We start from the raw sequence: 15,660 nt of genomic DNA on the forward strand, positions 1-15,660 counted from the left end.
GTGGCAGTTACTGCCCTTAACAGAAACCTGGAGGTAATCTGCACGGAGCAGCAGTTACTCCCCTTAACAGAAACATGGGGGTAACGTGCATGGAGCGGCAGTTACTACCATAGGAAACGTACTGGGCAGACCGGATGTTACTATATGTTAATAAGAAGTCATACAGTAAATAAAGGAAGCATCCGGATAGGGTGCCACCTGCCTCTGTTGACTATCTGCTTGTTGATGGGCTTAGCAGTGGGAGGGTAACCCGTCCTTATTTAATATCATGATGACTCTTTTGCTTGATGCCCTGCTAATGTTCTGAGCTGAGATGGTAGCCTCTGGAGATTATTTCTAAGCTGCTCAGTTTTCAGACATCTCTGCTTGCCTTAAGTGATTGTATGCTAATGGAAAAAATATCCAACTAAAATTAGAACTTGATGCAAATCACGTCAACGCTTGGAATAGCAGAGCATGAGTAATGTCATGCACGCTTACTCGGCAGGTTTAGTTTTGATTACTCCCATTCATTGTTCTTACCTTCCCTTTTTCCTTCCCGTGTCAAATTCTCCCTGCTCTGTTCGTTTAGCCTTTGTTTTCCAGTGTGTATTTTATGAAATGGGTATTAAAGTTGCTTTTGAGGAATGATTGTAATTTGATATGCTTCTGTTCCGTTGTTCTGAATGCTTGCTGTAGACTGAAATGTATTTCTTTAATAATATACGATTTATAAATGTAATGTGTTGTAATCCACGCTGAACAATTATTTTGGAGGATGTGGAATATAAAATATTTTAAATAAATAAGGGAATGCTGGATCTGCTTACATGGACTTTGGTGCGTAGTTGTAAATTCACGCATCTTCTCAGACACCGAGAATGCTGTGTAAAGGTTTGTTTGCTGTCTCTTCTTAGTTTCCTTGCACTCTGTCCAGTGGCGTGAGCTCATATTCCGCCTTCCTGCATTACTGAGTTTGTAGTAAGATAACTGGGATCATAAGAGCACGTAGTAAGTATAAATATATGAAGGGGGTGCTCCTCCAGTCTCCCAGCTTCTCAGTCCCTCTGCCACCTGCTGCCTGGCTTGGCCTGTACTTTCACTGTCTCAGTCCTACCTTGCTGCTGCCCAGCATCTCTGTTGTTCCTCCTGGTCTGGCCAGTTTGGGTAACTGCACTCAAGGGTTCTTCGCAGGTCGGCGTTTGTCTCCCCTTCTCTCTGGTTCACCTTTCTCTCCCAGCTCCCTGGGCTTTCTAGCCCTCGGGAGGCAGTGAAGTTAGGATTCTCTCTCACCCAAAACTCCTCTCAGGGACAGCCTGTTTTTTTTCTTTCCTGGTTTGAAAAAATGTTATTCTCCCGCTGCTAATTTTGTTCCTGGGCCACTGTTGCCTGCCCTTCTGTGTTTCTGGACCTCACCCTTTGTTGCAATGCATTATAAGTCATGGTAGTAGATATGATGCATCTTTAGCAGGTGAGGAAACAGGCTTGAGCCTGATGGGTTATCTGGAAACGTCAAGCACACTGTCTCTCTCTGTGTTTTTCTATAATCATTTCACTATACCATTCCAGACACTGCTTCTCAAACGGCAAGGAATGCGGTCGGTAAAGAACAATAAAAGGAACACAAATTTAATGAGCACAATTTTTAAAGGCATTCATGCAGGTTAAGCAGGGCTGTAGGGGGGCACCTTTGAAAATGTCCCCACCTGTGCACACATGCATTTACGCACATACATCGATCACGCGAGTACGTGTATGCGCACATGGGGAGAGGTGTTCCGGGGGGTGGAGTCTGGGCAGAGCTGGGATTCAGGCTCATGCTTTAGATTTTCAAAATGTCCGCTTGTAAATTCTGCCGGGAAAAGTATCGATGCAAACAGCAGGTGCAAGGCTGTGCAGGGGCTTTCTCTGAGTCAAATGTTAAAGGGAATAAAGTTCCCTTTGAAAACCAATGTAAAAGTCTATGGAGGGGAGAAAAGCACCCACAGACTTTGCATCTTCCCAAACAGTTTGAAGGTAGCCCCCAATGGGGGTAATTTTCAAAAGGAATCGCACATGTAAATGTGACTACTATTGTAGCAATTTTCAAAAGCCCATTTACACGGATAAAGTGCATTTACACGTGTAAAACCCAATTTTAAGTGTGTAAATGCTTTTGAAAATCAGGCCCTAAATGCACTCAGTCTTACGTAAATCCACAAAATATAAGGGGGGGAAACTAATAATAAACCAACTATCATCAAGCACGAAAACAACCTAGAAAAACCTTGGAGATGCAAGCTGCAGACATAAAGACGCAGGGCGCTCAATAGCAGGGATGTGCAGAGGCAAAGATTTTGTTTTCATTTAGATGGTCAGCGAGGGAAAGTTTTCAAAATCACAGATGTACATGGCAAACTTCTAAAGATAGCGAGGTAAATATTTTGAACGCTGACCCCATAAAGGATCATTTTCAAAGGGATTTCTGTGGGTAGAATAGAGCTTTGCCTACGGAAATAGCCATTTTGAAAACTAATTGCCCAGCCAATATGTGTGTGAAGTTTACATGCATCTACTCTGTATGTGCAGAAGTTTAACACATCGGGGAGAGGTGTTCCTGGGGGGGAGGGGGGAATTTTGCATTTATATGTACACTTTTTGATTTTGAAAAGTATGACCATACATTTTTTCCAAAAAAGCTTTCACTGTGCAAAGTAGAAAGGGTAGCTATCGTGGGATAGTTTTCAAAGTGAATTTATGCATGAAAACTCCCTTTGAAAATTGGTACAATACCAGTGTGTAACAGCCTGCACACATTTATGGAGGAGCTCTAAAATTACCTCTATAGTATCCAGGTACGTGAAGTCTCTTACAGCAGAGGTAGATATATAAAAATGTTTCCAACGTTGTATAAGTAAAGCATAGTAGGATAGTGACCGCTGCCTTTCAATGGGAAGCATCGGTGAGAGGAAACCTCTAGACACGAATCTCTATGGCCCTGCTGAAAATAATTCAGGGTTTTCATAGAAAATGTCCTTCCTCACTGGGATTAAAGCCAGTAGGCAAATACAATATGAAATAAGCAAACATATCTGCATCATTTGATATCTGCCGACACGTGGGGTAAAACTGTTTTCTCAAACCGGTTCTGAAGTACCTCTTAGCTAGTCAGGTTTTCAATGTGCCTGCGATGAATATGCATGAGATAGATTTACATGCACTGACTGCATCACACACAAATCTCTCTCGAGCATATTCATTGCAGATATCCTGAAAATCACTCCACGGCCAGCCTGAGAAACACTGCAGTAAAAGATACGATTTCATATTCTCATTAGCAAGCAAACTTAAGTGGGTGTCAGTCTGGTTGAAGCAGACCTGTATTTGTCAGCATAGGTTACCTGCTTTTTCCTATCAGAGAGATATAATACAATTTGTTAATAACACTGGGCAACAAATTTTCACAAAAGTCATGTTACGGAAATGAAATTAGTCAATTCTTATACATTTCCATGTGCTAAACATGAATGTGACTGTGAAAATGCAAAATTGGCTCTAGTTTTTTTGTAATATGCAATAATAAATTTGCATCTTGAATTGTATGCCAATAATAGGAGACCTACGGTTAATACTGTTTGAAAAATGAAGTCATGGACTACGTCTTAGATTTCTTTGCTTGTCTCTTGTACACCTGTTCGGGAGCATCTCTGCGGAGTGTCCAGCAGTAGTCAGCCAGCATGAATATTTCAAATGCTCACCCTTTCCCACTGGGCTTCATATAGTACACTGCTGACGTCAGCTTACTCAGCAGCAGCATGGCAGTAGAACTGCATTGCATCAGAAAATGATGTAATAAACTCTGGATGATGTGTGCATGATGGTATTATGCAATATGATGCAATATTACATCATTCTAGGCTTATTTACAGTCCTACTGGATAAATTTACATTACTAAAGATAGAAAGTGAACTATATTAAATATCTTCAAAACGAGAGCCAATAAAAACTTTTCATGGTCATATTCGTGTTCAGCACATCAAGATACTACAGAGTAGGACCTTTTTAGGTCAGTAACACTTTCATTGTTGCCCAGTGTAAGCAGTAATACTTTGGACAGTGTTGATTTTGTTTTAAGCAAGAAAGCATGTTAATAGAGACTGTGTCATGGTAAAGGGCATGGCGCTTAGTGTTTTTATTTTTTTTTTTACCAGACAAATTAAATTTATTTCACAAGATTCTAAGTTAATGTGCCCCGGTCAAGACAAGTTTTATCCAAGATGGTAAAAGCAATTTCATCAGGAAGCATGTTCTTGAATGCAAAACCTGGATTACTAGGCCTTGATGAGTAATGGATTGTAATAGGGTGGCCTGGAGATAAGTCATTTCAGCACTGGGCATGGATTTTTAATTATTTGACTTTGCTGTGCAAAGTGTTCTCCCCATCCGTTTGAAGGTATTTTTCAGGTGGGTGGGCTTGTATGGGGCAGCTTTGATTATGGTGATGACGGGTTCTTTCCAATCATAAATGACCATTGCTAAACTGAAGGAAAAGATTCAGTGCCGATTTTCTCAGCTCTTCTTATGAACCCTGCTCTATTCTAAGCACCAAATATCTTTTCAAAGAGAATAAACCAAAAAAGGCTAATATAGCTTAAAATTATATTATACATTGAACAATAGAGGAAAATGCTATAGATTTGTTTTAGGTTTCTTACCCTGCTCTTATTTTAAATAGAGAGAAGCAAACTTAAAAAAAAAAAGGTTTGTGGTCTATTTCAGCAAACTTAGTCCCTTTTCGCGTGCGATAGCATGCGAGGGGGGGGGGGTGAAGTCGGGGCAGCAAGGGGAGGAGGCGGGGCAGCGAGGAGGCGGACTTGGTGGTGTTTTCGCTGGCGGCGATAAGGTAAGCAATGATATCATCGCCAGTAGCGCGCCCAACAACGCCACCTTTCACGGTGGTGCTATTGGGTGCGAAAGCCGACAGCAAAAACACCGCGGTGGTGCGAAGGCTGCCGGCTTTCGCAGGCCCGCCCCCCACCCATTTTCACTGGATTCACCATTCTGCGATAGAATGGTAAATCCAGGCCTTAGAAAGAGTTCCCAGGTTTGTCAAATTAGTTTATCAAACTTAAAAAAAAAAATCTATTACAAGCCCCTCGATTTGCCAAAACTTGCTTGGTTTGAGTTTGACCCCAGATTTTCCACACATCTCTAATTTTGGACACTAGGAAAAGACAGTACTGCTAGTTAGCACTGCCAGAGGTCTGTTGTGGGCTGGATGATGACATTGATGATGGCTGGATGATGACATTGATGACATTGATGACATTGTCTGGACACAGGGAAATTGTCTAAAGCCTAGTGCCTGCCATAGCACTGCATGCGCTGAAAGATGTTTCTTTGTCTTTCTCTCTTAGGGTTGATCGTCTACCTGGGAATGATGCTGGGATCATTCTTGTGGGGAGGCCTCTCCGATAAAATTGGAAGAAAGAAATGCCTCATGATCTCTCTTGCCATGAACGCCGCCTTTGCATTTCTTTCCTCTTTCGTTCAGGGATATGGCTTTTTCCTCTTTTGCCGCCTTATTTCTGGGGTTGGGTAGGTAAATGCTCTTGTTTCTTTAAAATAGGCTCATGTTATACTGCTGAACCACTCAGCACCAAGCCCTTTTTGCAAAAGGTCTGTTTACTTAATTGACGTTACTTCCCTGCTACTTGAAAGGTCATTATCTGATGCCCTCCCATTGGAAACCAAAGACTTGCTTTGCTCCAAAGCATCATGAAAATTGTCATGGGGGCCTTCAGGAAATGGGGCTCAACAGTATTTCACAGCTGATGATTTTTTAATTAAAAAAACAGAAAAAAAAAACCATGCACAGATTAAATCCCAACTATATTAAATTCAAGGATTATAGAAATGCATTTAATTCTTGAACTAGGCATGTGCAATCGTTGCTTCATTTGTTTGTTTCATTTCGGCGGCACGTGCATATCTGATGAATGGATAGTGTACGCACAGAAACAAATGGGGTGCGCGTATGTACTTGTTGCATACGTGCGCGCACACCATTCATTTCTGTGTCCACACTATCCATTCATCAGGTATGCGTATGCGGCTGAAACAAATCAAACGAATGGAGAAATGAATGCACATGCCTATCTTGAACATGAGTGTTGAATTCAGACATATCTCCAAAGGAGGAAGGTCTCCTCATCCCCATTACTGTACCCCTTCCCCCACCTTAGAAAGTACAGCAGGTCAGTTTTAGTTTAGTACTTCTATAAGCAATAACTTTGGTTACTCCCATTATTCCAATTTGTTCTACTCTCTCACCCCACCCCAGGATAACATTTCTGAATTCAATGAAATCGTCAGGAACCATTCCTATGCAGTATGTGTTCTGGTAATCCTTCCTCAATCTGGACAACTCTGCAGAAGAAATGCATCGTCTTATAGTGTTTTTGCCCGTCGACAGCCCAGCTTTTTTTTAACCATAACCATTAATCTATTCTTTGTTTTGTCCTCAGTATCGGGGGGTCTCTTCCCATTGTGTTTGCCTATTTCTCTGAATTCCTGTCTCGTGAAAAGAGAGGGGAGCACCTTAGCTGGCTCTGCATGTTCTGGATGATCGGAGCCCTCTATGCCTCTGCGATGGCCTGGAGCATTATTCCACACTATGGTGAGAGGCAGCTCCTCATGTCACTTTGACAAGGGACTTGCTTTTATATAATGGTGGTTTGGTTTTTTTTTTCCAAAGCTGTTTGCTGTACTTATATTTTATGTGTGTGTACCTGTAAAATGGAACCCTGGTACTGACAGGAGCTATAGCAGTCTATCCCACAATAGCTTGCAAAGAATGAGGTTGTGTTTCTTTCAGTTCAGTGGAACATCATCCTTAATGACGGACTCTCCTTTCATAATGAACAATTCACTGGGCAAAATATGCTATTTTAAAGGAAAAAAAAAACACGACTACCAAGCCTTCTTATTTGTTTCTCAGTCTAATTACCAGTGTGTGCGAAAGGGAACATGAATCAGCACGGCATGTGTAGGAGTTTTCCTTCTCTCCGGCAATACATGTTTGCTACAGTGCTGGCCTCCGAAGCTTAATAAATTGGAGGGCACAGGCCTTGGCTGACCTTCTCACAGGAAGACCATTTCATTCTCCTTGGGTTTAATGTGTACGCCCAAGCCCTTGTTTGATGCTAGTTCCCAGCACAATGCAGAGAATAGGATCATTTTCAATCCTGATATACAATAAATGTATGTGTAAACTGGATCTCTGTCTGCTTAGATGTAAAGTAGGCCTTCACTTTTTTAAGGGTTCAGCTGTAGAAGATTCTGACCTTCTGTACTGATTTTAAATGTTCCTGTTTTATTACGTATCATTTTGGCAATTATTACAGCAAAATATTTTTTGTTTAGTTCATTCTTTTGGTTTGTTATTTGTCCGAATTTCATTTTGGTTTTGGCTTTCATTTTCTTCATATTTTTGTTTTGGCAAGTAGTGCACACTAATTGCAAATAGCACACATTACTTGCAAGTAGTGGGCACTATTTGCCAGAATGAAAAATTCAAGCTTTTTTGTTAAGCTTTTTGGAGGCATTTTCAACACATTTTAAATTTAATGAAATGAAAAATTCCTCATTTGGTTTGGAATGCACATCCATTTAAAATGAGGGCACATCCCTAGCATTTATAGAATGCCATAAACCAGGATAGTTTGCAGAAAATTATATGTGGGTACCATGACCTCTTGCCCTCATATAAGAGGATAAACTTGCTTAAGATCACAGTGAGTGAGTGTGAGTTGCAGAATCAGGATTTGAAATAAGACCTCTTGATTACCAGTATGTTATCCCCAAATAACATTTAAAGTATATGGTTTTGAGTTACTCCACAAATGCTATCTTCTGCAAATTGTTTACTAGCTTTGTATGCCCAAGAACCATTTGCAATCAATGTTCTTCTCTCGTTAGATGCAGAATATTATGTCATGATTTGATGCTGCTGATAAATGCAGAGTCTAAATACACCTCTATTTGCATCTGTGGAAGACACCCCAAAGGCCCAGAAACATTAGTCCTATTAATTATCAATCTCTAACTAAATCGCTGCTCTTGGTAGCTGTAGTTCCAATAATAATAATGATGCATTGCTAAAGGAGGAAATGTGTGGGATTCATTCCCTCATCCCATTCTGACTTTCGGTCCTTACTTAGCACCTCCTCTTCTCCATAGCCAGTTTTATTCCACTGTCATTGAGGTAGTTCAGGAGTGGGCCCGGTGCATGGGTACCATCCCTGTGTGAGGAACGTTTTCCTAATTATTACATCATCAAACACATACCACAGAAGTCTAAAATGTCTCTGTTTGCATAACGTTTTAAGGTACATGTGCATTTTCTTGTTAACTATACTCAGTGTTGTATTCTATTGTCAAATGATTAAGCTACAAAATCTAACTTCTGAACTGGACACAACAGCACATACCCTGTTTTATTGATTTGCAGGCTGGGGATTTAGCATGGGAACCAATTACCATTTCCACAGCTGGAGAGTGTTTGTGGTCATGTGTGCTCTGCCCTGCATAACATCCATTGCTGCTCTTAAATTTATACCGGAGTCCCCTCGATTTTTGCTGGAGGTAGGTGACATTTAAAAAATGTATATCCCTAGAAATTGAAAGCTGTTTCTCTGAAGGTAGAATATTTGTATTTTTGACTGTGACAGAATGATTTAGGATGCATGCCTTCACAGAATTCCAAGTATAATACATACATGCACGTTTTGTGACCGTAATATTATATGGTGACACTGCATGTTTCATGGCTAGTTCTGTAATTACCTGTAAGGCTTCGGCACACTAACTGGGACTGTAAAATATCTATATTTCTATCTACTCTATTAATATTGTTCAGCTAGGGATCATCTAGCCTTCTTTACAGCTACATTCCTTCTTTATGTCTGAGACCCAGCATTCTGGCTTCACTAAAGCCAGGAATGTTGCAGTTCTCTGCTAATGGCACTTAAAAGCAAGAATGAAATATATGCTCATTTGATTAAAAAAAAAAAGCACAATTTAAAAAGGAATCCAGACCTTCTTCTATGCAAAGGTTTTGGTTTATTGTGAAGAGTTTGTGATGCATCTGGCCCCCAGCTACAATTAAAACAGCCCACAGACAACTTAGAGCAGCAGTTCTCAAATCTGGTCCTCAAGGCATCCAAACCATAATAACTCAAGTTAACTTGGTTCTCAGACCAAACATTTGGAAATATATCTCAAAATATATTAATTGTGGGTAGCTTGAAGGACCAGATGAGGAAAAGAAGTGTGGTCACTGCAATGTGCAAAATTTGAGGTTGTTTCTCGAACTTTGATATTTCCAGAACAATCCTCACTGGTGGTGCAAAGAACTGTAAAAACCTTGGAAGATTTTGTGAGAGACGGAGGAGATTTGAATTGGACACCAATCAGAAACAGCCTTTTGTCTTATTTTGATATCAAAGAAATCTTTTTGTATAATATACGTGCCCTATTAGAAGAAATGCCTATTAGGAATTAATCCTCGTTAAGTGTTACAGGGATTAGAAAAGCTGAACAATAAAGTAAATGGCTAGAATTTGTCAACTTTTTTCATTACTGTCTTTGGGAGAAACTAGAACCAGAAAACAAGCAGGATGGATTCCTATGGATGAATTTTGATTTGCTAACATTCTATTAATTTATCCTAATAGACAGGAAAGCACGATGAAGCCTGGATGATTCTGAAGAGGGTTCATGACACCAACATGAGGGCAAAGGGTGAGCCGGAGAAAGTGTTCACTGTAAGTCAGATGACTCGGTGATATGTCTATTTTTTACCCTTACGTTGGCAGAGAAAAAGCACAGCACCAACACTCAGTCTTTATCAGAATATTTTTGGGCACTCTGTCCAAAAATATCACTCTGTGATGGGGAAACTGAACGACGGGATATAAAACTCGATAAATAAATAAATAAAATGGGCAGCCAATGTTTTTAAAGTAAGAAAAAACCTTAAAAGTCTTTCAGGCTTACAGACCTGGGTCCCTTGGGATGTAATCAGGACCCACACAGATATTTTATTTTAAATTCATTGTGTGTTGCATATATTGCCTTCCAAGTGCAGCTTTCATGGGAGGGTTTTTTTTCCCATTTTAATTTTCCATTTGATGCCTACAGAAGGAAACAGGGCTGCAAGAGTGGATGTACGTATGCACAGAGGGGTTTATGCCTGGTGAGCGGAGACTGGGACTCTAATTGAGCTTGTCTGATCAGCACAAGTTGGTGCCCATTCATCATGTCAGATGTTCCATGTCACAGATTTTAATTGGGTCCTGAGAGGAAAGAGTTTGATTTTTACTGTCCTTTTAATTTTTGGGCAAGGGAATACTGCAAAAAATGTCTTCTTACCCCTCTTTTCATAGCATTGTAAAGTATATTTTGGAAGCTAAGTAAAAACAGATCCGGTGCCCCTAAGCAGAAAAGTACTCCGGTGGCAGAGCAAAAGTGGCATTTTTTTCCCCCTCTGTGGTTCCCCAGTCTCTCCTTCCTTCTAGGGGCTTCTTAGATACCACCTCTGAGTCTGCATTCAAAGGCTCCTTCAACTGACGGTTGATACCCAAACAATTAATGGTCTCTTTCACTCATGTTACTGATACTGCTTTTATATGTCAGACAAAAACTAAGAGGGAAAAGGTCAGCAACAACACAGCTGTGCAAAACATCATCAGATTTCTTCCAAGAGCTGGAGCTCCTTGGCTGCCACCCGACAGAATGTGCTTTGCTGAAGGAACCTTGCAGGCCTCTGGCTTTCTCCTTTGCAGCTTGGGATCCTCTGGGCTAACCCGAGATTTCTTTAATTCCGTTATGGCTTTTTTGCTGACGTCACCTTCCCCTGAAGGCTCTTTGATGCGTTCACCGCCTTTCCCATAACAATGCGTTTTCTGATGCTGCTCCTGATGTTTCCTCTCCTTTGCAGCCTCGCACCATGACCTCTTGTTCTAGAGCATTCCTACCTGTGGGAAAGGTTTCCTTCTTGTGCATTTATACTTTGGGAGCATTTGAATGTCTCCTGTCTGTCAGTATTTGGCGTGCTATAATAAGGTCCACAAACAGAAGTGTGCAATTATGATTACTGCAAATTACAGTAATTGCATTTCATTTTAAATCATCAGTGTATTCTCTACTAGAAACAAGTCTTTCTCTATTAGGTGTGCACTATGGAAAAGATAATGCAATGGCTAGCAGATAGTAGTGACTGAATGTACGTGATTATCTTGCAAATAAATTCATTACCTAAACAATTCTTAACTGAGAGAAATAGGGCTGACCTAGCTATGAATGACAACATAATGGGGATGGTTTACTAAAGGTTGCTTCCAATTGTCATGCCTGCTAAACCAGCTTAGCATGCATGATAGTGTCCTATTCACTAGAGCCTTAACATACATACTTAGACACTCAAAATAGCTTTAATGATTGGACAGTATAACTATAACATTCCCTCCGAGCAGCCTCGGAGGGAATGGAGGCAGGCTGCGTGGCTCGGCGCGCACGTACTTTTTAAAAATCTGCCCCCATATGAATAATTCTAAACCTGGACAAAGGGAGGAAGAATGCATACCTCAGCTGTATTCTTGTATTGCATCAAGCTAATGGTATCACAGGACAAATGTCAGAAGGCACTGCAAGCTGTTGTAGATTACTAAATATGAATGATTTAGTAGAAATAAAGAGCACTGGGATAGTGTGTGGGAAAGTATCTCTTTGGGTTTTGTTGACTTGGAAAGGGATTGAGAGCAATCGAAATTCCAATTTAGAGCTTGCATGGGAATAAAGGCTAGAAAACAAAAAATAATGTCATACCTTTCTATTAGACTAAAATACATTTCTTGATAAGCTTTTGGAAGTTTACACTTTCTTCCTCAGGTCGAAACAGAATTTAATGCCTGGGGATTTTGACTTCCTTTTCAGATGCTGAAGGATTGGAGAAGTTAACCAGGAATATTTCAATATTTGTTTTTTGGAAGAAAGCACTCCAGTATCTTTTAAAACTTTTGGGTATTGGAGTAGTCAACAAAATGTATGATTCAGAACCTGCCTTGCCTACTGACCAGAATCAAAATATTGTGCACCTCTTGTATTCATGTACATAGAGTTTGTAGCTAAATATTTTCCATTTGGCATTCACGATGGCCCCTTTGGGTACAGGAAAAGGATAAATATAAATCAAAGGATGGCAGTGTGCTGTGTATGGGAGTTCAGTTTCAGTGTCAGATTTACAGTGTTTCAGAATGAAAAATTACTGGCAAAGTTCAGGTTTAATGTCACAAAGCTTTCATTTCTTTTTATTCCAGGTCTCCCACATCAAAACTCCAAAGCAAATAGATGAATTTATTGAAATCCAAAACTCAACGGGGACATGGTTCCAGCGTTGGTTTGTCAGAATTACGACCACAGCCAAACAGGTACGGACATGGACTTTTCTAGTGCAAACACACTTTCTTTGCACTGGTCGGCTTCCCTTATGGAAATTCTGAATCTGGATGTTCTTGTTGTTTGGTAGTTCATGGTGCTTAGCAGAGTTTCACTCCAGCGGTTCTTTGAAGTAGTTGGTGCTTTTGGAAGGCACTGTCAGCCACAGATTTTATGATCACCCTCTGACTATATTTTTGGTGAAGTATTTCCCTTTGTTGGCAGGGGAGCTCAGTTCTATGAAGTGAGACTATCAGATGAAGGAAAGGGTTGAGTGGAGAGTAGAGTACACAAAAGATATACAAATACAAATCCATTTTTTTCACAATCTGAAAGTCAGACAACCCCTAAATCTCTGCTTTTCTCTGGGATTGAAAAGCAGAAGCTCTAGGCAGTATGGTGGACAACTACACATGGCTTGATTCATCCATATTAATGACTTACAAACTTCCTTCAGCTTATTACTCTCACTGGAGTCTACTTATCAATATTAGCTAAACATAGAAACATAGAAATGATAGCAGAAAGGCCCGTGAAGGACAGAGAACTGTGCATTAAAAGGGATACTATTTTTTTTAAACAATGTGCCCATGTTAATGTCAATGGGTTAATTTAGAAAAATGTGTTTGCATTTTTATCAAATCATTAAAATATTGAGCAAGGTAGTTCACACATCAATGCCAATTTAAAGCGAATTATAAGCATTTAGGAGATAATTTTATAGAATCGCACTTATCCAGCAAATATAAGATGCAACAATTTTCAAAGATGACTTACACGCATGTCCACTGAAAATTATCCTGACAAATGTTGAAACATTACTTGTTTGTGCAAGCTTTTGGTTAACTTTACTATTTAAAGAAAGTTTGCCTGTTATGCTTATTTTTAATAGCCGGTATATTCAAAATGAATTTAGGCTAGATAGTCGGATAAGCAGGACTTAATCCGGCTATCTAGTGGCTGCTGAATATCCAGTTAAGCTCAGTGGCTGCTAGATAGCTGGATAAGTCACTTATTTGGCTATCTGAATAGCTGGATAGTCAGTGGGTAGGCAGTGGGTGGATCAGAACAGTGCTACTTATCTGGTTAACAACTGGATAAGTATCGATAATCGCTCTTATCTGGTTAAGTTAATTTTCTAAAGGACCATTTCTATGGAAAGTCCCCTTTGAAAAATAGGTACATTTAATAGAAAATCTCATAATGCCTCTGTATTGCTTCATGGTGAGACCTTATCTTGAGTATTGTATGCAGTTCTGTTTACCACATCCCAAAAAAGATATAGTAGAATTTGAAAGGGTACAGAGAAGATCAACCAAAATGATAATGGAGATGGAACAATTCTCCTATGAAGAAAGGCTAAAGAGGTTAGGACTCTTCAGCTTGGAGAAGAGACGGTTGAGGGGAGATATGATAGAAGTCTATGAAATAATGAGTGGAATGGAATGAGTAAATGTTTCAGTTTACTTTTTTGAAAAGTTCATCAAAGATCAGGGGAGCCACACAATGAAGTTACTGGGTTATACTTTTAAAACTAATAAGAGAAAATATTTTTTACTCAACACATAATTAAGCTCTGGAATGCGTTGCCAGAGGATGTGGTGAAAGCTGTTAGTGAGCTGGGTTTAAAAAAAGTTTGGACAAGTTCCTAGAGGAAAAGCTCTTAAACCATTATTAAGGTGGAGTTGCATAAATTCACTTCTTACCCTGGAATAAGTAGCAGGGAATCTCTCTATCCTTGGGATCCTGCCAGGTACTTGTGACCTGGCTTGGCCACTGTTCGAAACAAGATACTGGGCTTGATGGACCTTTGGTATGACCCAGTATGACAAATCTTATGATCTTATGTGTTAATATTTGTGTTGGCACTAGCATGCTTTGATAAACAGACCCCCCCCTTCCCCCTGCTATCTCAAACAGTTCCTTCTCTATTTCAAAATTGTGGGGCTCAATTATAAAAGTGTTTTGCACCAGTGCAAAAACTGGTCTAGATGTATATAAAAAAACCCCCATGCCATTATATTTGATGGGGAAAATACTGGTGAAGAACATTTAGTAAATGATTCCCTAAGTTTTACATTGATTTCAGTAATAACCCAATCATAATCCATTCCTTCCTTTTTTTTAGCTTGCCTTTCTGTTTATAACACAAAGAACCTCAATTCTGATTTTTAGATCTGGGAGAACATGTTGTATTGTTTCACAGGCCAATACAGAAGGAACACATTGTTCTTGTCAGTGGTTTGGTTTACCCTGGCCTTGAGGTAAGTTACTCTATTACCATTGCTTGATGTCGTCTCTGCTTTTAGTACATACGAGTTTGTGTTACTTGATAGGACTGGCAAACATAACTCTAATCTGCCTTATAGCTGCCTAAGTAATAATTGAATTAAGGCGCATGAGTTATTACCTGCTCTGCATATGTATGCATGTGAGGACTCAATTTTCAAAAAAAAAAGTTCAGTTCCCTAAATTTTACATCCAAAATTCAGGAAGATTTTCAGCCAAACTCAGCATCCTAAATTTAGACCTGCACTTCATTTTCCTAGATTTAAGGGGGTACTTTTGTAACATTGCACATGTTAAGCCAACAAATATGTGCAAGAATTGCACCAATTTTCAAAGCAGACCTATGCGCGTAACTCCCCTTTGAAAATGATCCTTGCCAAACAACGCACATATTGTCACGCTTGCTATTTGGTGTACTTGGTTTTGCTGAGAGAATTTATGTGCACGCTTTTTTTTAATAAAAAAAATGATGCAGTATGTACACAAAAGTACGCATAGGTACTGCATGTGCATATAATTGTAAGTATCTAACTGTTGTGCAATTTTCTAAACAGACATTTCTGCTTTTAATAAAGCGCTGTAAGATTTGCACATAATTTTTTAAATTTTTTGTTTGATTTAAGACCAAAAGTTGAAACTTTGTTGGGTCTCATTTCTCCATGTTGTTTCTTGTGGTTCTTCTTCTATAGTTATTATGGCCTTACTGTCTGGTTCCCTGATATGATCCGATACCTGCAAGACGAAGCATATGCAGCCCGGGCTAAGATTTTCCTTTCGGAGCAAGTGCAAAACTTCACCTTCAACTTCACGCTAGAAAACCAGGTCCATAAGAATGGACATTACGTCAATGACAAGTAGGGGAGCTCGTCTCTTTCTTCAGCTTTTCATTCACAAGATGATTTGAGCTGGAAAAT

General features: G+C 39.8%; 1 protein-coding gene across 1 annotated transcript in view; it reads left to right on the plus strand.

The window, feature by feature from the left end:
• The window catches only part of SV2B (synaptic vesicle glycoprotein 2B), a 46,311-nt gene that overhangs the window by 19,210 nt on the left and 11,441 nt on the right, over window positions 1-15,660 (plus strand). Inside the window, exons 2-8 of the mRNA XM_029575764.1 lie at window positions 5,377-5,557; window positions 6,487-6,638; window positions 8,472-8,605; window positions 9,697-9,786; window positions 12,340-12,450; window positions 14,633-14,721; window positions 15,436-15,600. Of these exons, the coding sequence (XP_029431624.1) occupies window positions 5,377-5,557; window positions 6,487-6,638; window positions 8,472-8,605; window positions 9,697-9,786; window positions 12,340-12,450; window positions 14,633-14,721; window positions 15,436-15,600 (922 nt within the window). The remainder of the gene's footprint in view (window positions 1-5,376; window positions 5,558-6,486; window positions 6,639-8,471; window positions 8,606-9,696; window positions 9,787-12,339; window positions 12,451-14,632; window positions 14,722-15,435; window positions 15,601-15,660) is intronic.

Source organism: Rhinatrema bivittatum, chromosome 13, assembly GCF_901001135.1.
Source record: "Rhinatrema bivittatum chromosome 13, aRhiBiv1.1, whole genome shotgun sequence".
NCBI classification, from domain to species: domain Eukaryota; kingdom Metazoa; phylum Chordata; class Amphibia; order Gymnophiona; family Rhinatrematidae; genus Rhinatrema; species Rhinatrema bivittatum.